The sequence below is a fragment of the Pygocentrus nattereri genome, chromosome 9 (assembly GCF_015220715.1).
Source record: "Pygocentrus nattereri isolate fPygNat1 chromosome 9, fPygNat1.pri, whole genome shotgun sequence".
Classification (NCBI taxonomy): domain Eukaryota; kingdom Metazoa; phylum Chordata; class Actinopteri; order Characiformes; family Serrasalmidae; genus Pygocentrus; species Pygocentrus nattereri.
In genome coordinates this window covers 16,382,867-16,409,473 of record NC_051219.1, presented here as the reverse complement: position 1 = coordinate 16,409,473, position 26,607 = coordinate 16,382,867, and the positions used below count along the sequence as shown (strand labels likewise).

General features: G+C 39.7%; 1 protein-coding gene across 5 annotated transcripts; it reads right to left on the bottom strand.

The window, feature by feature from the left end:
* Positions 1–13,664: 13,664 nt before the first annotated feature.
* LOC108441396 (membrane cofactor protein-like) lies at positions 13,665–26,264 on the bottom strand. Of its 5 annotated transcripts, XM_037540957.1 has the most exons (15): positions 26,188–26,264; positions 25,436–25,558; positions 24,400–24,594; positions 24,125–24,236; positions 23,932–24,005; positions 23,654–23,836; positions 20,776–20,949; positions 19,320–19,431; positions 19,127–19,200; positions 18,865–19,047; positions 16,806–16,917; positions 16,613–16,686; positions 16,349–16,531; positions 14,177–14,371; positions 13,665–13,990 (listed from the first exon to the last, which is right to left on the bottom strand). In XM_037540957.1, exons 2-15 carry the CDS (start codon positions 25,500–25,502, stop codon positions 13,812–13,814), a joined length of 1,917 nt encoding a protein of 638 aa, XP_037396854.1. In that variant the 5' UTR covers positions 25,503–25,558; positions 26,188–26,264; the 3' UTR covers positions 13,665–13,811. The 5 variants fall into 5 exon arrangements, with proteins under 5 accessions (XP_037396854.1, XP_037396855.1, XP_037396857.1 ...); XM_037540958.1 differs by lacking the exon at positions 16,349–16,531; XM_037540961.1 differs by lacking the exon at positions 13,665–13,990 and having other exon boundaries at positions 14,233–14,371; positions 16,462–16,531.
* Positions 26,265–26,607: the final 343 nt, after the last annotated feature.

Here is a 26,607-nt window from a genome sequence, read left to right as displayed (position 1 = left end):
TGATTTGAGAAATGAGAAAACCATAAATCCTCTCTCCATTGTGATTTCCAGAAAATGCTTCCAGAGAGTGTTTTTTGTACAAAACAAAAGTCTTTGTTAAGGTTTTTAGCATAAGGAGAAACAGCCTCTTGTTTTGTCTGGTCTCTTATTCATTGAGCTTGTTGTCCTGCAGTAAAAGAATGTTATTAACTTTTTAAAAACAGAGTGCTCCCCATTGGAGGTACAAACTTATCAAGTGTCAGTACCTTTGTATAATGATGGTTAGCATCATAATGTCTAGTTAGAGATGCATTAAGCTGCAATGAAACTACTTTAATGAAAACATGATACAAAGAAAGGAAAAAGAGATATTGCCTTCATTCACAGAACCTCTTAAAATTAAGACTACACAAAAAAAGAGCAAACCTTTGAATCTTTTAGAACAGATTACGCATAGGCCTTCCTATAAAAAGGGGAAGAAACCATTAAAACTAGGATGTGGGATTTGTTGCCAGTCTAGTGCTGAACTTCAGTAACCTCAGTAACACAGATAAGGCTTTCAAAACAGATGGTTTACTCAGGTCATCAATGCCTGAGAAAAGTATCTTTACCCTCTTTCTTTGCCTTCTCTTTAGTGACCATTGGTGACTGCATCTTCATCTTCTGGGCCAAGGTCCTCCTTAAATGGAAACTGGTATTCTTGAAGAAATTTGGAAATCACTGCCTTTCAGACATGTGCGGTAATGCCTCACTGAGAACTAAACTGTAATACTTCGTCTAGTTGGCGATAAATGCTATCGATCATGTTTGGAAAATCTGTTCATGCTCTGGCACTTTTATTTGACACACTGAGAAGACTCTCCACTGAATGCCCTATCCTTCCACTGGAAGAGACAGCAGATCCCAACTCCTTTTGTAGCATGAAAGCTTTGATTCTGTTTTCCATTTTTCTTCACTTTAACTTTCAAGTGTTTCAGCTCACTTGCAGGCATGAATTATTCAAATTCTTTCAGACTTCCTTAATATCCCCTTTAAATATTCTGGGCAGTATCCTCTGGCTGGGCTTTTTGTTGGGGTACTTTGTAGTGAAGCCACCTCTAAATTCTTTTTAATTTTGCATATTTCCCACTGTTCAAAGCCATGCTAGCTTTTTTACCAAACACGGATGAGGAATCCAAATTATTGATCACAAGTCATACTTTGTACACACTCGGTTGATGCAGATGCAGATGAACTATTTTATTATGTTGAATATGAGTACATGTTCATAAGTACTGATTTCAATTCCACGATGAGTAACCTGCATAGAATGAAATAGTTACAGGAGGTCCTCGGCTTACGTCAGTCCCGAGTTACGATGTTTCGTATACTATATAAAGCCTTAAGTGGTTTTGTGTCATAAACATTGTAAATGCAAACTTCATGTGCAGGAACTAGTTGGTGTGCGCGGTGGAAGAATACGCTGTGACGCGGCTGTGGACCGAGGAAGACGGCGTCACCCCGGTCACATTGTACGCCATTTTGGCTTGTTGCTTCGTCGTTCTCTCTCTCGTACGTGTTCCGATTTTGATAACCTTTTGCCCTTCATTATGGCTCCCAAGCGTAAGGCAGTGCAATTATGCAGGGTACTGTGTTAGGATATTATAAGTGCTTACATGATTTACGTACAGTATGTACGTATGTTCCGACTTACACCGAAAATCGGTTTACGACGCGACGTAGGAACGGATCAACGTCGTAACCCGAAGACCCCCTGTATTTGAGCAAATGAGTGCAATGTAGCAGTTAAATAATAAAAATCTAGCTGACTTTAAATGATATGCATTAGCTAGCTTACCTAGTTAGAGAAGCACTTCAGTACAGCTATATGTAAAGTATGTTTCATACTTTTGATCTCCACTCCTCATCTGTCTCATCAACAGTTTTTGTAGCAAAGTGAAAGGAGGAATCACATCCAAGGCTACGAGTTTTTTGTTTGGCTGGTCGAACTGAAGTTGAACGAAGTCAGGCATACACTGTGATTTTATAAACCTTGTTAATATTTGTTTGTATATGTATAAAGCCTACAATTTATACAGAAATGCTTGGCTAATACTGTGTGAAATGTAGCCCCTACACACAGCTCTGTCTACAGGCAATTTTGAGAAAGTAGTTGTGATTGTGTCTGTTTCAAAATCGCACTGTGTACACTGTTAGAAATAAAGGTACCATGCAGGTCCATGATTCATTCATCAAGGTACAAACAGTGTAAACGTTCCCTCAAAGGTAGAACAGTGGTTTTAAGGTCCAATTGTGTACCTTAAATAAGTATTTCCCAGTGGAAAAGTAGATATTAGTGTCTTTTTGTAAACTAATTTTTAAAAGCAGAACCATTTAATAAAAACCCTGGCGATGAGACGGGGTGTTTGGAGTCAATACAACTTAGATCAGTGTTTATATCAGTGTTAATATCAGTGGATTATGGTACAGTTATGTTTCATGACTAAAGGTATTGAGATGTACCCTTGAGGCTACCACCACAGTGACAAGAAGGGTACTGCCCCAGTGACAATGTCGTACCTTTTTTTTTCTCAGAGTGTAGGTCTGCTAGGAATTTGCCAAGGCAGAATGTGCAAAGTGATCAACTTGCCGTCTGTCTGCCACAGTGCTAGCAATACTCCACTGGGTGAGCAGGGCCTTGTTCACTGCTCACAGCTTGAGTTGTGTGCTCTTTAGTGTGGCATTGTACACTAGGCTTGTGTCACATTATATCAGGTGGTATTGAGTGTTGGTATCAATACAATTTTATAAAAGTACAAATAAATGAGTGCAGTATCAGGACAGTGCTCGATACAGGTGCTGGTGTTGATACCTAGTAATTGCTGTAACTGCATAGGAGAGACCTTTGTCTCAGACCACATTATGTCGCCATCTTGCACCTCTTTGTCTATTCTTATGAAACAACTCCGTAATCCAGACATATTTCAGCGCCATAGGCTCACTGGGATAAGACAATACTGTGTAATAAGATTTTGCGTCAATACTAGCCAATATACTGCTGCACATAGAGCATACTATATTTGTTTTATTACGAATATGCTATGGGGTCTAATGAGATTTCACATTGTGGCTATAATTATTATGCATAAATTAAATATAAGTGGACCAAGGACCGAACCCTGTAGGACACCGCACGTCATCACATTACCTGATTTAGCACATTACCTGTAACTCTTTCGCCAGTTCTGCCTGAAGGGTTGAAAAAAGAAAACAATGCACCAAACACACCAAAGCAGACAGTATTACAACCTTGAGCCAATTTTAATCAGTGCTGAAATTAAGCTCTTTCTCACATTATGAGTGCAGCATCTCACACTTGCAGAATTGCATCCTCTGGAGGAACTGCAATGTTTTCCTGACTTGCATAGTCAGCCAACAGTTCCACAATTACCCTGAAAAACAGGATGTCTCTTTTTTCACTTTAAAAAAGGACTTAATAAAGCACCACTTTTGGTTCCCTAAAAACATTCAAGAGCTAATTCTTTAAAGAGGCATTTTTGTAAAAGAAATGTGTGAGCGTAAAGAACCGTTTAAAGGTTTAAAGAACCCTCACATAATTTTACAAAATGTTAAATAAACCTCATATTATCATATTATAGGGCGGCACGGTGGCGTGGTGGGTAGCGCTGTTGCCTCACAGCAAGGAGGGCCTGGGTTCGATTCCCTGGCCGGGTGACCGGGGTCCTCTCTGTGTGGAGTTTGCATGTTCTCCCCGTGTCTGCGTGGGTTTCCTCCGGGTTCTCCGGTTTCCTCCCACAGTCCAAAGACATGCAGTCAGGCCAATTGGACATGCTAAATTGCCCCTAGGTGTGAGTGTGTGAGTGACTGTCTGTGTCTGTTTGTCTGCCCTGCGATGGACTGGCGACCCATCCAGGGTGTATCCTGCCTTCCGCCCGAAGACTGCTGGGATAGGCTCCAGCACCCCCCCGCGACCCTGACGGAGAAGCGGCTTAGAAAATGGATGGATGGATGGATTATCATATTATGTAATTTTGGTTTCTTTGTTTGAACCAAACTGGATGATCTCATCTTTTTTTCAGGCCCTAATTCTCAAGTTTTCAATGCCAGGACTTGAAAACTGCAAAAGAAACTTTTTAAAAAAGTATTTTAAAAAGCTCATTTTAATTTTCCTGTGGGCTGCTTATGCTTTGCATTTGTAAACAGATGGGCCTTGTAAATGGTTTAGACCTGATAGAGACCTCCTAAACCATGCTGAGATTTTATCACTGAATTTGCTGACTTTCTTGCCCTGATGGTTCCAATGTCTGACAGAGTCTTTCTTGTGGGTGTTTTTAATATTCACATTTGTTGCACTGCTAAGCATCAAGTTAATGATTTCATTCAGCTTTTGAATTCTTTTAATTTTATTCAACATATTTATGGGTCCACACATTCAAGTCATACACTTGATATGGTGGAACTGGTTTAGATATGGGCAAATTGAATATCGAAGAGGCTAGTTTCTCTGATCATAATCCAGTTGTGTTCAGCTCAACCTTTATTGGGCACTTTCCTGTTCCTGTTTCCTGATCCAAAGTTTTTCCAAATTTTCTCCATGCACATCGGGCATAAGAAATCGTGTACCCTGCCCGGGAAAGTGTCACCGGGACCTACCCCTGGAGCCAGGCCTGGGGGTAGTGTTCCACGGCGAGCGCCTGGTGGCCGGGCAGCCCACGTAATCCGGCCAGGCTCAGCCCGAAGAGGCAACGTGGGGAGGCCATGTGGGCCCACCACCTGCAAGGTCCAGCATGGCGGAGCGGTGCAGTGCTATATTGGCAGTGGGAGATTGCGGGGAGGCCCTAGTTGGCCTAGGCCCCTGCAGCAGAAACTAGCTCTTGGTACATGGAATGTAACCTCACTGGGGGGGAAGGAGCCGGAACTTGTGCAGGAGGTTGAGAGGTACCAACTAGATATCACCTCACCTCCACCCACAGTGTCGGCTCTGGAACCAAACTCCCGGATAGGGGTTGGTCTCTCTCCTACTCAGGGGTTGCAGAGGGTGAGAGGCACCGGGCGGGTGTGGGGATACTCACAAGTCCCCGGCTGGTGACCAGGCAGTTGGAGTTTGTCCCGTGGACGAGAGGGTCGCCTCAATGCGAATTAAAATCGCAGAGAGGAAAACTTTGACTGTTGTCTGTGCGTATGCACCAAACAACAGGTCAGAGTATTCGGCCTTCCTGGAGCGAGTGGGCGGGGTTCTGGAAAGGGTCCTGCCTACAGACTCCATAGTCCTACTGGGAGACTTCAATGCTCACGTTGGCAATGACTGGGAGACCTGGGGAGGCATGATTGGGAAGAACGGCCTGCCCGATCTAAACCCGAATGGTGAGTTGTTATTGGACTTCTCTGCCAGGCATGGAGTGTCCATAACGAACACCAAGTTCGAACACAAGTATGTTCATAAGTGTACATGGTACCAGAGCTCCTTGGGTCAAAGGACATTGATCGACTTTGTTGTCGTTTCATCTGACTTGGGACCATATGTTCTGGACACTAGGGTGAAGAGAGGTGCTGAGCTGTCAACTGATCACCATCTGGTGGTGAGTTGGATCAGATGGCAGGGAAGACTGATGGTCAGACCCGGTAGGCCCAAGCGAATAGTGAGGGTGTGCTGGGAACGACTTTCAGAGGCCCCTGTTCGGAATGATTTCAACTCCCACCTCCGGGAGAGCTTTTCTCACATCCCGGAGGAGGTAGGGGACATGGAGTCTGAATGGACCCTGTTCAAAACCTCCATTGTGGTAGCTGCCAGGCGTAGCTGTGGCCAAAAGCTTGTGGGTACCTGTCACGGTAACCCAAGAACCTCTTGGTGGACACCGGTGGTGAGGGAGGCCGTCAAGCTGAAGAAAGAGGCCTTTAGGGACTGGTTGGCCCGAAGGACTCCCGATTCAGCAGATAGGTACCGACAGGCAAAAAAGGTGGCAGCTGCAACGGTGGCAGAAGCTTCTGGGGTGTCAAGTTCCATTTCCCTGGTGGAGGTCACTGAGGTAGTTGGTAAGCTCCTCAGTGGTAAGGCACCGGGGGTGGATGAGATTCGTCCAGAAATGCTTAAGGCTCTGGATACTGTGGGGCTGTCATGGCTAACACGCCTTTGCAATATTGCATGGACCTCGGGAACAGTACCCTTGGACTGGCAGACTGGGGTGGTGGTCCCTATTTTTAAAAAGGGGGACCGGAGGGTGTGTGCCAATTATCGGGGTATCACACTGCTCAGCCTTCCTGGGAAAGTCTATGCAAAGGTGCTGGAAAGGAGACTCTGACCGATAGTTGAACCTCAGATTGAGGAGGAACAATGTGGATTCCGTCCCGGCCGTGGAACAACGGACCAGCTTTTCACCCTCTCACAGATTGTTGAGGGGGCATGGGAGTTTGCCAACCCAGTCTACATGTGTTTTGTGGACTTGGAGAAGGCTTATGACCGTGTTCCTCGAGATATCTTGTGGGAGGTCCTCCAGGAGTATGGGGTGCCAGGGCTACTACTCCGGGCTATCCAATCTCTGTACTCCCGGAGTGAGAGCTGTGTCCGTATACTCGGCATTAAGTCAGACTCTTTCAGGGTTAGCGTTGGACTTCGCCAGGGTTGTGCTCTGTCTCCACTCTTGTTCGTGATATTCATGGACAGAGTGTCAGGGCGTAGCCAGGGTCAGGAGGGCATTATGTGTGGAGGCCGGAGGGTGGCGTCTCTGCTATTTGCAGATGATGTTGTTCTTTTGGCGGAATCACATGGATGCCTCCAACGCTCGCTGGATCGGTTTGCAGCTGAGTGTGAAGCGGTTGGTATGCGGATCAGCACCTCCAAGTCTGAGTCCATGGTCTTGGCCCGGAAAAGAATGGCATGCCCACTCCAGGTAAGGGGAAAGGACCTGCCCCAGGTGGAGGAGTTTAAGTATCTTGGGGTCTTGTTCACGAGTGACGGGAAGAGGGATCGTGAGATCGGCCGTAGGCTGGGACAGGCAGCAGCAGTAATGCGGTCACTGTACCAGACTGTAGTGGTGAAGAGGGAGTTGAGCCAAAAGGCGAAGCTCTCTGTTTACCGGTCGATCTACATCCCAACCCTCACCTATGGTCATGAGCTGTGGGTAATGACCGAAAGAACGAGATCACGAATACAAGCGGCGGAAATGAGCTTTCTTCGTCGGGTGGCGGGCTACACGCTCTGCGATAGAGTGAGGAGCTCGGTCATCCGGAAGGAGCTCAGAGTAGAGCCGCTACTCCTCCGCATTGAGAGGAGCCAGCTGAGGTGGTTCAGGCATCTGATCCGGATGCCCCCTGGACGCCTCCCGGTGGGGGTGTTCCAGGCACGGCCTACTGGGACAAGACCCCGGGGTCGCCCTAGGACCCGCTGGAGGGATTATGTCTCCAAGTTGGCCTGGGAGCGGCTTGGGGTCCCCGGGAATGAGCTGGAGGAAGTTGCGGGGGACAGGGTCATCTGGGATTCTCTGCTCTCCCAACTGCTACCGCGACCCTGTTTGGACTAGCGGGCAACGACGATGATGATGATGTTTTAGGTTATTTTTCTAGGTCATTTTCCAGGTCAATCCACCAAAGCAGGACTGAACATGATCAGTTGTTTGACGGCTTAGCAGTTGATTAAACAACTGGAGTCAAATGTGCTCCAGCTTGTTTAGAAAGAAAAGTGGCAGCAAAACCGGCCCTTTGGAAACCCCTGGTCTAAGTGTATTAGATTGTCCACATTTTGCCTGCACATATTTTGCATCGTCCTAATGTTGGCAGTTTGTTTACTTCATTTTATTTTAATTGTTTGACTGATGCCATTGACCCCCATGAGATTTAAATGCTTCAAACAAACATTTTAATGGCTTTAAATGTTTTAAGGCAAACTTTTGAACAGATATTTCATTTTCATCACTATAATTTTCCTTTTTTATATTTTTCATAACATTTTTCTTACTTTTGATGGTAAAAGGACATTTGGAAAATCTGATCTTTCATTAAAGATCAAGTTCATTAAAATAACTGTCTTTGTCCTTTGGTACTCCTTTTGTCATTTGTATTTTCAAGGCATGAATATAATGAGTCAGTTTGACCATAGTCTTGAGATGAAATGGACAAATAAATTGCATAGGATATTTATTAGGACATTCCAGAGTCTTGTATGATTTGACCCAGGAGATGAACTAGTTCTGGCTACAAGAGTGGCAAAAAAAAGCACCTAATGCACCCAACACCTCACAAAAAGACTAAAAGTACTACACTATCAGCTGCACCGTCAGTGCTGAAATGGAGCTCCTTCTCACATTATGAATGTAGCATCTCATACTCAAGGAACTGAAACTTTGTCCTCACTTGCATAGTCAGCCTTATTCTTGTTTGAAACACAGTTCCACAATTACCCTAAAACCAGAATATCTTTCTTTAAGTGTGTTTTGGGAAAATACTGAGACTCTTTAATTGTTTCTACCTTTCTTTAGTTTGTTTGTTTTTCACAGGGGCAGCACATTGGGTAGCGCTGTCGCCTCATAGCAAGAAGTGCCTGGGTTCGATTCCCTAGCCGGGTGACCAGGGTCCTTTCTGTGTGGAATTTGCATGTTCTCCCCGTGTCTGCGTGGCTTTCCTCCAGGCACTCTGGTTTCTTCCCAGTTTCGTAAAGTTAAGATAAACAGCAAGTCTACAGGCACAGACATAATGAGCCAATTGGACCATCATTTTGAGACATAAGGGACAGCTAAATCTAGGTATCACCTGCATAACTATGGTAGGATACTCCATAGTCTTGTATGATTTGACCTAGGAGGAACATACATAAATGAAATAGAAGTGGCCCAAGAACTGAACACTGGGGGACACCGCAGATCACTGCATTGCCTGTTAACTAGCTCTGTCGAAAATGTTGGCAGAAAAGCACCTTTTGCACCAAACACCCCAAGACAGACAGCACTACGCTATGTTTACTTCTACAATTTCAATCAGTGCTGAAATGGAGCTCTTCCTCAATTTATGAGTGCACCATCTCACACTTGCAGAAATGTATCCAAAGAAGGAACTGCAACTTTTCTTTAACTTGCAGTCAGCACTATTCTTATTCCCCAAACACAGTTCCACAATTACCCTTAAAACAGAATATCTCTTTTTTTAACAAAAGCTATTACAGAACACCAGATAAGAAAACAGTATTATAAAAACACCCTAACCAGACAAAAATTCCTAAATACTGTCCTAACTTTAAGACAACCACTATTTTAACCTTCTGTTTCTATCTTTTTACGCAGTGACAGATGCATAAAATGATCCCCTCTTATTACCTTGTGTGTTAATGTTAATGAAAACTAGTCAGATAAAATATTACAGTGATTGTGGTGCACCGTAAGGAGACAGAGCTGAATGTGTTGCTGTTTATTTAGAGGAATAACATTAGCGCACTTTGTGAGATTTTGGGAAAGTGAAACTGGGGAGCTGCAACTCTCTGATAAACAGCTTCAAGTGCTGTCACAATATTCTTCACTTAAAGTTTATCACACTTTAGTTTTATTTGACCTTTTTTACCCCAGTAATGGTTATTTGATTATTGCATTATGTATTTATGATTCAGCCATGCATCTATGGTCATTTGCTAGGTAAAATCTTCTGTAATATGGTCCCAGATGTCTATCGTGTTTCAGCCATTGAGGGGCCATATTACAGAAACTTCCAATCTTTTTGTCTTAACTTATAATCTGACAGGTCAAGATAAGATTTTTCATAAATTTGTATTAGAGAAACAAACGTTATCTTACTTTAGGAATCTTATCTGACATCATCTTATCTTAATTTAGGAAATCTTAATTTACTCAATTAAAGTTGACAATCAACTGTCATGCCATACCTAGCAACTAACCATACGGCCAGCTGAAACATAAACAAACAGTTCTTAAGTCCATAATCTTATCAATTCCAGAGGTGTCTTAACTTCTGTTTAAAGCTTCAGTTTTTACTGTAAAAATGTTCAGCTGGAAATAGAATCCGTTGTTTATAGGTGGCTGTATTAGCCCTCTCAGGCATGAATTATAATAAACTCAGTCAGGATTTTTTTACTAAGTGTTTTTATACATCCTTAGGGATGTAAAACAAGGTTTGAAAAAAAAAATTCTATCTTTATTCGATAAAGAAAAAAACTGTCCACGCAAGTGTACTTCATGCATTTTTTATTGTAAAAAACATCAATGTAATAACTTGGTAGTTATATAGGTATAATTTGTAATTTAGTTATACAGTTGTAATATCGTATTCTGTTGGAATGGTGGTTCCTCTGAACTGAGGAGGATAGTGTGCTCATTTCTGAGACTATTTTCTATGATAGTTGCCAAAGCATCCGGGGCACAAAGCTACAAGACACTGCATGCAGATGTACTTGGTTCTTCGTGTGCATCTTGGCATCTGCTGGCGTTTTTTGCTTCCTTGAGCTGGGGCCAGTGGTTTCCAGGGGTATACCGGATCTCAGGGGGGGCCTTAGACACTGCTCTCCGTTTGGCCGTGGTGGAGTGGCACTGGGTCTGCCTCTGGTGTGTATTTTCATGGATCCTGCATTGATAAGAGCACGAGCTATTGACGCCTTGAAGTGCAGCAGATCCTTTGCTTCATTTCCAGACATTCTATAAAGGAGCCAGGCATTCACAGTTGTGACATCAAGGAAGTGAAAGAACACTCTGATGTACCACCATTTGTTTCTGCGTCGGTGTGGATACATGGCAACACATTGATCCATGAGATCTACTCCACCCATATGCTGATTGTACAACTTTACGGAAAATGGCCTTTGGATGTTGAGCATTTGCTTCTCTTTTTTGCTCCATCTCTGTGCAACATCTGTTGGGGACAGGCCGGTGCAGGAAGAGGCCATGTGAATAACTGAACTATCCAACCAGCGTGTGACAGTGATGTTTTGTGCATTGGTCACGACAGAGACAGATCCTCTTCCTTCTTGCTTCATTTGCTTTTCTCTTTTCAGCTTTTCTTGTGCTCCATTGAGCCTGTTGTTTCTACATGTGCCAGTGCCGTAGATCGCTTGGTGTTCCAGTGCCTGAAGGAGGGGAATGGTGCAAAAGAAATTGTCAAAAAACACCTTGTGGTTCTTGTCCTGAATGTCTTGACAAAGGCGCATGACTACATTTCCAGCCATTCCCAGCTGACTGATCTCACCTCGTCCCCCAGCTGGACCTTGATAGGGTTCAAAGTTGTATATGTACCCAGAGGATCCTGCTTGCACCCACACTTTAATTCCCCAGGGCTTGGGTTTTTTGGGGACATATTGTTTGATAGACAGGCGTCCCTTTTAGGGAATCATCATCTCATCGACCGACTGAAATTCTTCTGGGTCAAGTGCTGATTGGAAGGTTTCCTTGAGTGCATCCAAGACTGGTCTGATTTTGACAAACCTGTCAGCATTTTTGTGGTCCAGTGAGTAGTTGTCAACAAAGTGCATGTAACTAAGTATTTGCTCGAACCTGTTCACTGGCATTGCATCGGCTATCAGTTCAAGACGAAGTCCTGTCTCTGATGACCAGTATATTCTGGATCTAGGATATCTGACATATGACATTACCATATTGATTCCAAGAAATGTTTTGAACTCCTCTGAGGTCAATGCCAGCTTCTCTTTTCCTTTCTGGACAGCGTAAAGGTTTGTATTGTGTGTCTTGATCATATCCTGGGTGAAAAGATGCATGAAGAAATCTATTGGATCTGCTCCCTTAACATTCATCTTGCTCTCTCCTAAGAAAGGAGGCAGGTCTCCCTCAAACTGGTTATCCTTAGCTTTCCAGATATTTCTGACACTCTTTTCTTTTGCTTTTTTCCCCTGGGCCCTGGAAGGTGGTCCCTCAGGTTCAACAGCCTCATCTCCTTCATCAGCTTCATCTCCTTCCTCTGCCTCAACTCCCTCAGCAACATTTCCAGACTCCTCACCTTCACTATCACTGCTTGAACCTACTTCTCTGCTTGCACCTGTCTGTACTGGCAGCCATTCCTCATCACTGCTACCAGAAGCACAGTCTTCCTCACTTGAGTTTGGAAGCTCCTCTATTACCCTGTATGCCTGTTTTTTTGGGATCTACAAAATATAAGGATTTAAAGAAAAAAACTCAAATTACATTATAAAAACATAAAGAAGTTGATTTACAGCCAAAACAGTAAAGCATATGAATTATTTTCAAGAACAACATTGGTAGCAATTGACATTGCATTAAAGTTGAAACATTGCTAGTGATGCATGATGTACAGTTGAGTGGAGAGATTATTAATCTGCATTTCCTCCAAATGTAAAATAAAAATTTTGAAAATCTTTACATAATATGTCACCTTAGATGTTAATTGATGTAATTATATTTTTTTAACCTGCAATGGTATCTTTTTATAGAAGGTAGAAACAGAAATAGCCAAGGTGTTTGGTCTTTCTCCCTGTCTGTCAGCCATCTTGGTTTCACTGACTATTTTTCTCCATTGCAATGACTAGCCAATGGGATTTGTTTGTATAGGATGATGCAAGCTTCCACTAGAGTGGACTATATGCAGCAGTGCCCAAAATTGCAAGCATATATAGAGAAAAAACACTTTTAAACAGCTGTACACTGTAGTGACCTCTATTCATGAAAGGGTTAGAAGAAGTGTAGCATTTGCTAGCATAATGGCTTTACATTTATTCATCATACAGAATGATGACTACAGATGTAAAATGATTAAACTAGTTTTGCCAGGCCCAAACGAAGTGTTGTGTTTCAACGAAAAAACACATTATAAACTATTGTCTCCCTTGGGCTATAATCCTGCAGTTAGTCAATTAAAGCACCCAGCGGCGACGAAAAACCAGAATATGTGTGTGTGTATATATATATATATATATATATATATATATATATATATATATATATACACACACACACCCACACACAATACCGTAACACCATACAACATTTTATGTGCCAATAACCTTTTATATTTTTTCACAATATATTAAATTCAGCACATAAACAATAATAGTGTATTAAAATGTGTAGAGGTGTAGAGAGTCAACAAAACATGGAACTTAACTGAATGTCCTTGACTTCATTCAAAAGTGATATTCATGCAAATTAGTTTTAATAACAAAATCTCATAACTGTAAAATTCTGTTAAAAATTCAGTTCTTACTTTAAATCTTAATTGCAGTGAAATCAGTGCTTATCTGGAGGAGAGAGAACTGAGGGTTTGGCTGCTGGGCAATTCAGGGTATCCCTTGGTAACTCCTGTTACCAACAAACGAACACCATTAGGAAGGCTAATAGAAAGATTAAAAGAAGGCTACATCTCTAGCTAAAAGTAAAAAATCTTAGATTAAGTTTTAAGTTATTGTCTATTATTTATTCATTTGTCTTTCTGCTTTAATCTTTTCATATTTTTTTTTACTCTCATTTTAATCTTTTAGTATTTGCAATCGAGGTATTACTGGGCACATAAAAGGAGCGTCCCTTCAGAGTCTGGAGGAGCAGGTAGTACTATACATTAAACTAAAAATCAATTAAACATGATTTCAGTAAATGATACCTTGGAATACCACAGGACAGGGCTAACCCAGGCCTCAAACTGAGAAATCAGCTCACTCAACAATTTTTACAGGTTAGAAAAATAAGAGTAGTAGGCCTGGACTCAACTTATAAATTACACAGGGACATGAAAAAAGTAAATGAGTGTTTAATTGATATAGTTCATTCAGTTATTCAGTTGTAATCATTAAACAGCCATGTAGAATAATGATCAGATAATATTCAATAAAGCAGTGAATAAAAGAATTAAGATCAATAAAAGTCAAACATTGAAGTGTTCTAAAGTTCCACACTTTTCTTTTTGGACGTCAGTGAAGACTTTATCACTTCCAGTTTGTCTTTGTCCAGCTGCAGCCTCTCCTTCTCAACTGCCAGTCTGTCCCTGTACAATTTCAGCTTCTCCCTTTCGATCTCTAGCAGTTCTGAAGTTAGGCATGAGGGGAATTCCAGTTTTTTGCCTGTACATTAAAAACAGACACAGATATATTCTGTAACCAATGTAACTTATTTGTATCTTACGTAGTAATATATTGTTTCCAAGGCACTACATCAGTTATAAATAAATAAAATGCATGCATATAAAAAAAACATTGAATCATAGAGCAAATTAGGATTAATGAAAAAGAGTTTTGTAGGAGAATTACATGTGCATTGAAGTTTCAGTGTACTGTAGTCCCATTTGCTTCCAGAGCAGGTAATAGTTCTGGACGCTTTTGGATCTACAGGTTCACAACCAGCTGAACACTGGAACTTAGCAGTGTCTCCATTTGAGTAAGCCGATTTGATTGAGTCAGGAGTCAAAACTCTGTTATGCTCTACACTGGGTTCCTCACAATGACCTGAGAAGACAAAACACACACACACACAAAAGTTGAAAGTAGTGCAGTAACAAATTACGGGCCATCTTGTATCAAATTACTATGCTTTGAGATTTTTTACATTGCTTCATCTTAAGTGTACTTGTACAAACATTCTTTACACAACAGAAAAGAGTGCACTTATTGGCCATACAAACAGAACATCACCAACAAACTACACACACACACATGCTTTATAACTGAGATTACAACAGAGTTTCAGTTTGCCAAAGAACACTGAGCAAAATGCAACTGAAACCGATAAACTCCAGCACATGAGATCTACTCTCTGGTGGATGGCAGCAACATGTTCCAAAAAGGACTGTGAGGATTTTAGGTCCCTCTATATTGCATAATATCAACAACAGATTCAGGTAACCAGGAGAAAGATCTGTGTGTAAAGGGCAAGTCCTAAACCCACAACTGAATGATGACCTTTAATCCCTCAGATGGCACTGCATTAAAAACTTAGCAGAAGATTAGTGGAAAGGCTGGCCTACACAGACACGTGTGTATATGTAAGTATTCGCTTCTCTGCCTTCACTCGCATATGAACTTGAGTGACGTCCCATTCTTAATCCATAGGGTTTAATATGGCGGCGTGCTTTACATCACTGCATTCAACGCTTTGCATTGCATGAAGCTCTCTACACTGTTCTTGAGCTAATCTGAAAGCCACATGAAGTTTGGAGGTCTGTAGTGATTGACTCTGCAGAAAGTTGGCAAGCTCTGTGCACCATGCGCCTCAGCATCCGCTGACCCCGCTCTGTCCTTTTACATGGCTTACTACTTTGTGGCCGAGTTGCTGTCGTTCCCAATCACTTCCACTTTGTTATGATACCACTGACAGTTGACTGTGGAATATTTACTGGCGAGGAAATTTCATGACTGGACTTGTTGCGCAGATGGAATCCTTTCACGGTACCATGCTGGAATTCACTTTTTCTGAGAGCGACCCATTCTTTCACTAATGTTTATAGAAGCAGTCTGCAGGCCTAGGTGCTTGGTTTTATACACCTGTGGCCATGGAAGTGATTGAAACACTTGAATTCAGTGATTATTTGGATGGCTGACTGAATACTGAAAACACACACACACACACACACACTATATTTCCAAATGTATTCAGTCAGCCATACATATATATATATATATATATATATATATATATATATATATATATATATATATATATATATATATATATATGTGTGTGTGTGAGAGAGAGAGAGAGAGAGAGAGACAGACAGACATGGTCATCTTTTCATTTTGGCTAAATATTCAGTCCTGCAGGTCCTACAAATGTGAAAAATAAAAATAAAAGGTATTAGTAATCTGTATGGTTATGAATATAAATAGTGGTATTAGAAATTAGTTAAGAATTAGTAATGGCACAGCTAGCTCTGTTGTAAGAAAGTGATTCCCTGTAATGGCTCAATTTGTAGATGACATTATCTAGTACGCAACAAATCAAGCCATTAAAAGCTGTAACTAGCAAACTTCCTGAACCCAATAAAATACAGGCTTGATAGGAACCACACTGAAACAGAAAATCTTAGTCAACACAACACAAATGTCTGGTTTTATAAAATAAAAGCACTGAATGTAAAATTGCAGCCTGTAAAAAGTGATAGATAAAAAATGATCTATCTTCAAAAATGTCTAAAATGATGAAAAATGAATATAATGTCTTTAAATTTTATAGATATCTGCAATGAATATTAACACCTACCCATAATAAAAGTTTTCAAGCAAATTCAATTAATCATTCAAATAATAATTTATGGTGGAGAGGTCCATCCAGAATACTCAATGTTTCAGATTAACTGCTATATCACCATTATTAACAATACATATGAAAATCTGAAGACAATTTTATATATATATATATATATATATATATATATATATATATATATATATATATATATATAGCACATTTAATCCAGCACTACTTACTTTTACATTCAGGAGGAGAAGGCTGAAAGAGTCCATTGTTAGAGCATGATACTGTTGAATCTCCAAAAAGAGTATAACCTGCATTACAAATGTATGTGACTGCCTGTCCATACTCATATTCATCTAGAAGAGGCTCCTCAGGCTGTCCATTCAGTATCTCAGGAGGTGGAAAACACTTGACCACTAAAGGGAAAAAAATGTTTCAAACCGTTTTTTGTTAAATAATAATTCACTCTAAACTTTTATGTTTAGGAAATGACAAACCTTCACACACAGGCTCTCTCCCGTCCCATCCAGAGGCTTGACAATGTCTTGCTGTGTATCGAAGAAGCCGATAGCTACAAGGCAGAGAAGAACTGTGTGAGTATATAAATACAACTACATTTATTACTAATCAACAAAAGGACTGATCAGACACACATTAAAACACAAAAACATCAAACCACATTTCACTCACCCTTCATTACACTCTGCTGTGGCTGTCGCACCGAATAAAATTCCTTCAGCTCCTTCTGGAGAATAAATATATCTCCCATTGGGAAAGTCTGGAAGAGGTCCACATGTTTTTTCTAAAACACACAAAATGTCACTAAATCAGATCCTGCATTTATTCCAGAACCATCGCACAGAAATAAAAAAGCATGTATTACAAATTATATGCAAAACATCACATTCAGACAGATTAAATGGAAATTGGTGCGGAATGAAGAGAGTTCTGTAGAAGAATAACTTGTGCACTGAAGTTTCAGTGATCTGTAGTCCCACTTGTTTCCAAAGTAGATAAAAGTTCTGGAAGCTTTTGGATCTACAGGCTTATAACCAACAAAACACTGGTTCACAGAGTTTCAGTCTGGCTAAGAAAGCTGAGCAAAATGCAACTAAAATAGATCAGCTACACCACAAGAACTCTAGTCTCTGGTATATGCTAGCAACATGTTCAGAAAAGGTTGGGAACGGGGCAATTTAAGAAAGGAACATTGTGAAATGATCAAAAAACAGCTGAAGCAATCGTCTTTTGTCATTGGTTAGTGTAGCGGATAACACCTCTGCCTTCTACATTGTAGCCTGCGGTTCAGTCCCCCACCAGGGCAAGCACCCTACACTATACCAATAAGAGTCCTTGGGCAAGACTCCTAACACCACCTTCATCAGCCTGTGTAAAAATGAAGAATTTGTAAGTCGCTCTGGATAACAGTGTCAGCCAAATGTCATAAATGTAAAGTCCTTTGATGTACAAGGAGCACCCAGGAAAGTCTAAGCAGAGGTAGAGGTTCTCCACTTTGCCAAAAAAATTTGGCATTAGTCAAACATCTAACAGTTTAAAAACAAAATCATTGAATTATTGCAAGGATTTTAGGTCTTTCACCCTCTATCTTGCATAATGTCAAAAACACATTCAGGCAATCAGGAGAAATCGTGTGTAAAGGGCAAGGCCTAAACGCACAACTGAATGATGACCTTCCATTCTTCAGACAGCACTGCATTAAAAACTGGCATGCATCCATGATGGATTTTACCACATGAGCTCGGGAATACTTTGACAAACCCTGCTCAGTAAAGTAGTGGTAATATAGTAAAGTAGTGGTATTAGAAATTAGTTAAGAATTAGTAATGGCACAGAAAGCTCTGTTGTAAGAAAGTAATTCCCTGTAATGGCTCAATTTGTAGATGACATTATCTAGTACGCAACAAATCAAGCCATTACAAGCTGTAACTACCAAACTTCCTGAACCCAATAAAATACAGGTTTGATAGGAATCACACTGAAACAGAAAATCTTAGTCAACACAACACAAATGTCTGGCTTTATAAAATAAAAGCACTGAATGTAAAATTGCAGCCTGTAAAAAGTGATAGGTAAAAAAATTATCTATCTTCAAAAATGTCTAAAATTATCCATCCATCCATCCAAGCCGCTTCTCCGTCAGGGTCGCGGGGGGGTGCTGGAGCCTATCCCAGCAGTCTTCGGGCGGAAGGCAGGATACACCCTGGACAGGTCGCCAGTCCATCGCAGGGCAGACAGACAGACACACTCACACCCAGGGGCAATTTAGCATGTCCAATAGGCCTGACTGCATGTCTTTGGAAGGAAACTGGAGAACCCGGAGGAAACCCACGCAGACACGGGGAGAACATGCAAACTCCACACAGAGAGGACCCTGATCACCCGGCCAGGGAATTGAACCCAGGCCCTCCTCGCTGTGAGGCGACAGCACTACCCACCACGCCACCGTGTCGCCCATGTCTAAAATTATGAAAAATGAACATAATGTCTTTAAATTTTATAGATATCTGCAATGAATATTAACACCTACCCATAATAAAAGTTTTCAAGCAAATTCAATTAATTATTCAAATAATAATTTATGGTGGAGAGGTCCATCCAGAATACTCAATGTTTCAGATTAACTGCTATATCACCATTATTAACAATACATATGAAAATCTGAAGACAATTTTATATATATATATATATATATATATATATATAGCACATTTAATCCAGCACTACTTACTTTTACATTCAGGAGGAGAAGGCTGAAAGAGTCCATTGTTAGAGCATGATACTGTTGAATCTCCAGAACGAGTATAACCTGCATTACAAACGTATGTGACTGCCTGTCCATACTCATATTCATCTAGAAGAGGCTCCTCAGGCTGTCCATTCAGTATCTCAGGAGGTGGAAAACACTTGACCACTAAAGGGAAAAAAATGTTTCAAACCGTTTTGTTAAATAATAATTCACTCTAAACTTTTATGTTTAGGAAATGACAAACCTTTGCACACAGGCTCTCTCCCGTCCCAGCCAAAGGCTCGACAATGTCTTGCTGTGTATCGAAGAAGCCAATAGCTACAAGGCAGAGAAGAACTGTGTGAGTATATAAATACAACTACATTTATTACTAATCAACAAAAGGACTGATCAGACACACATTAAAACACAAATACATCAAACCACATTTCACTCACCCTTCATTACACTCTGCTGTGGCTGTCGCACCGAATAAAATTCCTTCAGCTCCTTCTGGAGAATAAGTATATGTCCCATTGGGAAAGTCTGGAAGAGGTTCACATCTTATTTCTAAAACACACAAAATGTCACTAAATCAGATCCTGCATTTATTCCAGAACCATCGCACAGAAATAAAAAAGCATGTATTACAAATTATATGCAAAACATCACATTCAGACAGATTAAATGGAAATTGGTGCGGAATGAAGAGAGTTCTGTAGAAGAATAACTTGTGCACTGAAGTTTCAGTGATCTGTAGTCCCACTTGTTTCCAAAGTAGATAGAAGTTCTGGAAGCTTTTGGATCTACAGGCTTATAACCAACAAAACACTGGTTCACAGAGTTTCAGTCTGGCTAAGAAAGCTGAGCAAAATGCAACTAAAATAGATCAGCTACACCACAAGAACTCTAGTCTCTGGTATATGCTAGCAACATGTTCAGAAAAGGTTGGGAACGGGGCAATTTAAGAAAGGAACATTGTGAAATGATCAAAAAACAGCTGAAGCAATCGTCTTTTGTCATTGGTTAGTGTAGCGGATAACACCTCTGCCTTCTACATTGTAGCCTGCGGTTCAGTCCCCCACCAGGGCAAGCACCCTACACTATACCAGTAAGAGTCCTTGGGCAAGACTCCTAACACCACCTTCATCAGCCTGTGTAAAAATGAAGAATTTGTAAGTCGCTCTGGATAACAGTGTCAGCCAAATGTCATAAATGTAAAGTCCTTTGATGTACAAGGAGCACCCAGGAAAGTCTAAGCAGAGGTAGAGGTTCTCCACTTTGCCAAAAAAATTTGGCATTAGTCAAACATCTAACAGTTTAAAAACAAAATCATTGAATTATTGCAAGGATTTTAGGTCTTTCACCCTCTATCTTGCATAATGTCAAAAACACATTCAGGCAATCAGGAGAAATCGTTGTGTGTAAAGGGCAAGGCCTAAACGCACAACTGAATGATGACCTTCCATTCTTCAGACAGCACTGCATTAAAAACCGGCATGCATCCATGATGGATTTTACCACATGAGCTCGGGAATACTTTGACAAACCCTGCTCAGTAAAGTAGTGGTAATATAATAAAGTAGTGGTATTAGAAATTAGTTAAGAATTAGTAATGGCACAGAAAGCTCTGTTGTAAGATAGTGATTCCCTGCATGTAACTATACCGGGCCACCTTTTAAACACAAAAATCTGATCTTTTCCTGACAGATTTCATTCACCTCTTAAACACATCACATTTTACTGCACATCACTATGGTCATCATCTAGAGTCATTTATAAAATGTGTGCATGCTGCTGCTTTAAGCACAGAGGTGTATCACTTAAACAAGTAGACATTTCTGAGCTAGGCCAATTTTCTATTATATCCAAACAACTGAACACTATAGATGCTAAAAACATCCAAACTCTCACCAGTGCAGTTTGGAGGAGATGAATTCCATCCATTTCTCTCACACACCAGGGAACCAGATCCCACCATCTTAAAGCCAACATTACAAGCAAACTGTATAGTGCTTTTATATGTAAAAGGTGGTCTTCCATGAATTCTTTTGCCATTTGGAACGTTGGGTGGATCACAGTACACCTCTGGATAAAAAGAACAATGAAGAGAAACGTGAATGAAGAAAATGCTGAATATGCCTCATTCTGAAAATGAAAACAGATCAATTGTTATAACCAAGACAAAAAATTGTAAACATATACAAACAAATATATACATACACACACATCATTCTACCCAATTAGCTCAAACCACAGCCCCACATTCAAAAAAACTGTAGAAAACAAGTACTCAGATCTTGGACATTTACCATAGTACCTACAGTAGATTATGAGCATGTTTAGCTTAGCTTAAACCCAGTACATTAACTAGGATGGTAATAAGCTAAATATACACACAAAATCATCATTTATACAGTACTGTCTGTCCTAAATCCTAACCTTTAAATTTCATCTTGTGACTGCATCCCTGTCCCTCATTGCCAAATGATGAGCAGTTAAATCCCATTGTTTTGAGCTAAATGTGTCCAAAAATCTGAAAATCAGTGTGTAACCTAAAGTCAGTTAAAAGTCTGAACCAGTTAGATAGAAAGATCCATATACAAAAATTAGAAACATTTATGCCTGGGTTTGAACTCCTGGAATCATGCACAATTTGATGATTTCCCTACTTAACTCTAAACATCCCATTCTAAATTCAACCCCAATTCCAAATAAGTTGGGACGTTGTGTAAAACATAAATAAAAACAGAATACGATGATTTGCAAATCCTTTTCAGTCTGTATTCTATTGAATACACTACAAAGACAAGATATTTAATGTTCAAATGGATAAACTTTATTGTTTTTTGCAAATATTCACTCATTTTGAATTTGATGCCTGCAACACGTTCCAAAGAAGTTGGGACAGGGGCATGTTTACATGTTTACATTCTGTTTGGTTGGTTTCACATTGCAATGGCTAAAAAAAGCACCAAGTTATGTGAGTGTTTATGGGCAAGAAACTCAGCAAAGACACAAGCACTGTGTTACTCTTATGTGCCACCATTTGGTCCAATTCTATTAAATACTGATGCCTGAAACATCAGGTCATAACATACCATCTCACCTAACCCTCCCAGTTCATGTCATGGATTTTCTTTTTAAAAAAATCATGTGAATTAAATTCATGACACCACTCCGAATATTTTTAGTTCTAATTGTTTGAAATTTTGTCCTTTTCATATTTTTGGGGATTCTTTGTGTGTGCATCTAGACCTGACCTTTTTTTTTGGTTGGATTGAGATTAAATTTGTACTGAACATCCAAGAATCCCTAATAATTTGCTACATGTATTCATGTAAATAATTCATGCCTCTCTCTGGCTCTGAAGCCTGCAGGGACTCCATTCCCCAGAATCCCCTGGGGAATTGTGTGTCACCTGACCTTCCAACATGCTCCAGTCAGTGCAGTCCTTCACCTGAATACTGATCTGTAACACCTGTTGTTTTGATCACATGACTAGTTAGTGTTAGTTTAAAGCCCAGGCTTTTAGACTAGCTCTTTGCCAGGTATTGCTTCTTTCACAGAACTACTGAGAGGTTATTCTGGTTTGTTTGTATATTGGTATTGATTATTCTTCCATGTTTTTTGACTTTGCCTTATGCCTGATCCCCTTTTGACTTGTTTGCCTAGTGTTATGTTTGTTTTTCTGTGCCGCCGTCTGTTTTTTGACTCTGGACCACAATTTAACTAGTAAAGCTTCTTTTTTCTTTTTTATCCGCACACATCTGGTTCATTCTGACCCATTACAGAATGTGATCAAATTATCAATAAAAAATTAATATTTTTTACCTTAATATTTGTTCTCTTTCTTGCAACCAGATTTTGATTCTGTGTAATATTGATAGTTCTATAATATTTAGAAGATATTTTATCCTATAAAAAATTGAGTGCCACAGATCTTACTAAATAAATATAGCTTCAGAGCTGAAAACCCACTTTTTGAGATTTTCACAGTATATTTTCCCAAAAATTATTATTTGAATTTACCTGAAAGTGCTGAAATCGATTGCAGATATATAAAACATTTAAAGATGTTATATTAATCCATCATTAATAATTTACTAAAAACACCTATTTTTTCTTATTTTTCCCTGGCTGCAGTATTGCATTCAGTGTTTTATTTTACAGGTAGCTATGTGTACTATGTTGACTGACTCTGTGTCTGTCTCTGTGTAACACCTATTGAGTGTTTCAATGGGTTCAGGAAATTTGCTAGTTACAGTTTGTGATGGCTTGATTTGTAGATGACATGGTCTAGTATGCAACAAATCAAGCCATTACAAGCTGTAACTAGCAAATTTCCTGAACCTAATGAAATACAGGAATCACACTGAGACAGAAAACCTTAAAGCCAACATAATACAATTATCTGGTTTTATAAAATCACGAAAAGCTGAACGTATAAAAATGAACAAATGAAAAAATGAATATAATGTCTTTAAATTTTATAGATATCTGCAATGAATATTAACACCTACCCATAATAAAAGTTTTAAGCAAATTCAATTAATCATTCAAATAATAATTTATGGTGGAGAGGTCCATCCAGAATACTCAATGTTTCAGATTAACTGCTATATCACCATTATTAACAATACATATGAAAATCTGAAGACAAGTGTAGGTTCTCTGGTCAAACCATCAAACCCAACAATGACTCTGTTGACATCTAATCAAATTTTGTGATGAAGTTCTGCTTTAATGTACACAATTGTATATATGGCATATTTAATCCAGCACTACTTACTTTTACATTCAGGAGGAGAAGGCTGAAAGGTTCCTTCACTAGAGCATGATACTATTGAATCTCCAAAACGAGTATAACCTGCATTACAAATGTATGTGACTGCCTGTCCATACTCATAAACATCTTCAAGAGGCTCATCGGGCTGTCCATTCAGTATCTCAGGAGGTGGAAGACACTTGACCACTAAAGGGAAAAAAAAGTTTAGATCAAATATTGTTTCAAACCATTTTGTTAAATAATAATTCACTCTAAACTTTTATGTTTAGGAAATGACAAACCTTCGCACACAGGCTCTCTCCCATCCCAACCAGAATCTCGACAATGTCTGTCGGGGTATCGAAGAAGCCGATAGCTACAAGGCAGAGAAGAACTGTGTGAGTATATAAATACAACTACATTTATTACTAATCAACAAAAGGACTCATCAGACACACATTAAAACACAAATACATCAAACCACATTTCACTCACCCTTCATTACACTCTGCTGTGGCTGTCGCACCAAATAAAATTCCTTCAGCTCCATCTGGAGAATAAGTATATCTCCCATTGGGAAAGTCAGGAAGAGGTCCACATGTTTTTTCTGAAACGTAGAAAATATTACAAAATCAGATCCTGCATTTATTCCAGAACCATTGCACAGAAATTTTGTTACATACATTGCACATTATATGCAAAAAAACTCATGTACACACGTTCTGATAAACAGATAAAATGGAAATATATGTGGAATGAAGGAGAATTACTTGTGCACTGCAGTTCCAGTGTACTGTAGTCCCACGAGTTTCCAGAGCAGGTAAGAGTTCTGTAAGTTTTTGGATTTACAGGCCTATAACCAACTATACACTGAAACGTTACAGTGTCTCCATCTGAGTAAGTCGGTTTGTTTGATTCAGGAGTCAAAACTCTTTGATCCCCTGCTCTGGGTACCTCACATTGGGCTGAGAAGACAAAAAGTAGAGTTGAATGTAGAGCAGAAACAAATGATTAGAAATTTGAATTGAGTCATTCTGCTTTGAATCACTGGACTCAACACCACCTATCACAGGTCTTAAAGATGCAGCAGCAGTGCTGATAATAAGATAGGATGACAAAAAGCCTTAGATGACAATTATTATTGTAAAGCAATAATAATAATAATAATAATAACAATCATCATTACCATCTTTATTTATAGAGCATTTTTCATGTCGATTGGCAGCTCACAGTGCCTTACAGACAGGTGATAAAGCTTAACAGTAATAGAAGAAATTATGAGTATTTAATAAACATCATATGAGTTGATGACATGGATCAAATTAAACTACACCAGGTGTAATTAAATTTTACGAAATAATTTGCTGTGAAAGTGTAAGAAAAGCAAAATGGATGATCTAATGTTACTTCTTCAAAAAAAATACACATCAAGATTTTAACAAAAAAAAAATGATGCTTCAGAAAGCAAAATATTGTAGCACTTAATTTTTGACACAACATCTTTACTATTATTATTTTTTTTGTATTTGGTTTTTTTTTCTTTTACAAAACAGATTCTGCTGACCGCCAGAGTCTTGACTTCGGAATGCCCGTTTATAGAAAGCTATAGGGGAAAAACAGGGTGGATGTGCTGTCATGACCAACCTCTAAACGTACTGTAACATACCGTTCCGTGAAAACGGAACCCTCTCCTTGAAAACAGGCACACCTCAGTGCTTTAAAGCTAGATAAAAAAAAGGCCTAGGCCTGCCTCTACTTACTGATCTTCATCAAAATGGTACTTTGAAGTAGATTAAAAAGAATCACCTCTGATCTTTGCAACATTCAGGAGACACACGAGAAAGATGAATAGATTGTGGCAGTTTGATGTCATTTTTTCATTTAATCTGCCAACTTCTCAAATGAGCGTCAGTGATATTGTCTGATCACCTAGGTAAGCAAGAAAAACAGAGTTGTTTTCTGAGCCAAGGCTACCTAGTTAGCCAATAAGCATCAGATACATGGCATACAGCATTAAAACTCAACAACTAAAATGAATTTCAGTGTGTAGTAACGTTAATATCAGTGGAAGTGATGCTTAAGTTTATGATATAACAGTTTTAACTCTCTAAGGGAAAGTTGGTATCACTTTATTGTAGGGTTCTGTTCATAAGGCTACATGACACCTACATAAGCTTTTCAACATGACAACTGACATAACCCTACATAAATGTTTAGAAATGCTTATTCCAAAAGGCGTAATTCGCTATACACCCTACATTAAAGTGTTGCTGTCAAGTTTAACTGATGAACTAGTTGTTAGCTCTACAAACCTACCTTCCTTCTAATGCACAGTGACAACACCTGCCTGCTCAGCTAACGTCAACCCAGCCACCACTATACAAGCTAAATTAATTCAAAATAATTTATCAATCTTTATATAAATTGCCATTAAACATTGCAATACATTTTAGATGAAATTGACACATCTCGTTTTGCTAATTACTTAAGATGGACAAATTCAAGGGTCTCATTAGCTGACTTACTGGCTAAACCTCCTTGCTTACGTTGTTACTCACCTAGGCAGAGCCACAAAGGTCAGCAACGAAGTCCTAAAACTTCTCTACCATGTCAGGTCCCAGTGGTTCTGTAGAAGCTATTTATACTTAGCAAGCTCTTAAAAAAAAGCCAGGAAATTATGACACAGTCCCCTGAGGAAATGAGCAGCCAATGCATGTAGACATATCAGTGCAGACATGACAGAAGAGTCAGAAACACTTCACACAACTACATAAATATTCGTTCTTAAATCACTTTGGTGGATCTAAAATAGTGAGGTGTTGTTCGTGAATGAAGCTCTAAGTGGACCATTTTGAATTCTTTTTCAGTTCTTTATGAAAAGTTGGATGTTATCTTGTTCATCTTTTCATGAGGCTGAAGTTCCCAGTTAGCAACATTTACCTGACAACCTGTGGATGTGGCTCAACTCTGGCCCTCAA

Excerpts from the sequence above, each read along its gene's own strand:
- LOC108441396 (XM_037540957.1), bottom strand. The coding sequence starts at position 25,502 with ATGACATCAAACTGCCACAATCTATTCATCTTTCTCGTGTGTCTCCTG. Across the intron at positions 14,372-16,348 it reads TTCTCCTCCTGAATGTAAAA|GTCATTGTGAGGAACCCAGT; the intron begins GTAAGTAGTGCT and ends TTGTCTTCTCAG. Across the intron at positions 13,991-14,176 it reads ACTGAAACTTCAATGCACAT|GCAAAAAACTGGAATTCCCC; the intron begins GTAATTCTCCTA and ends TTTAATGTACAG.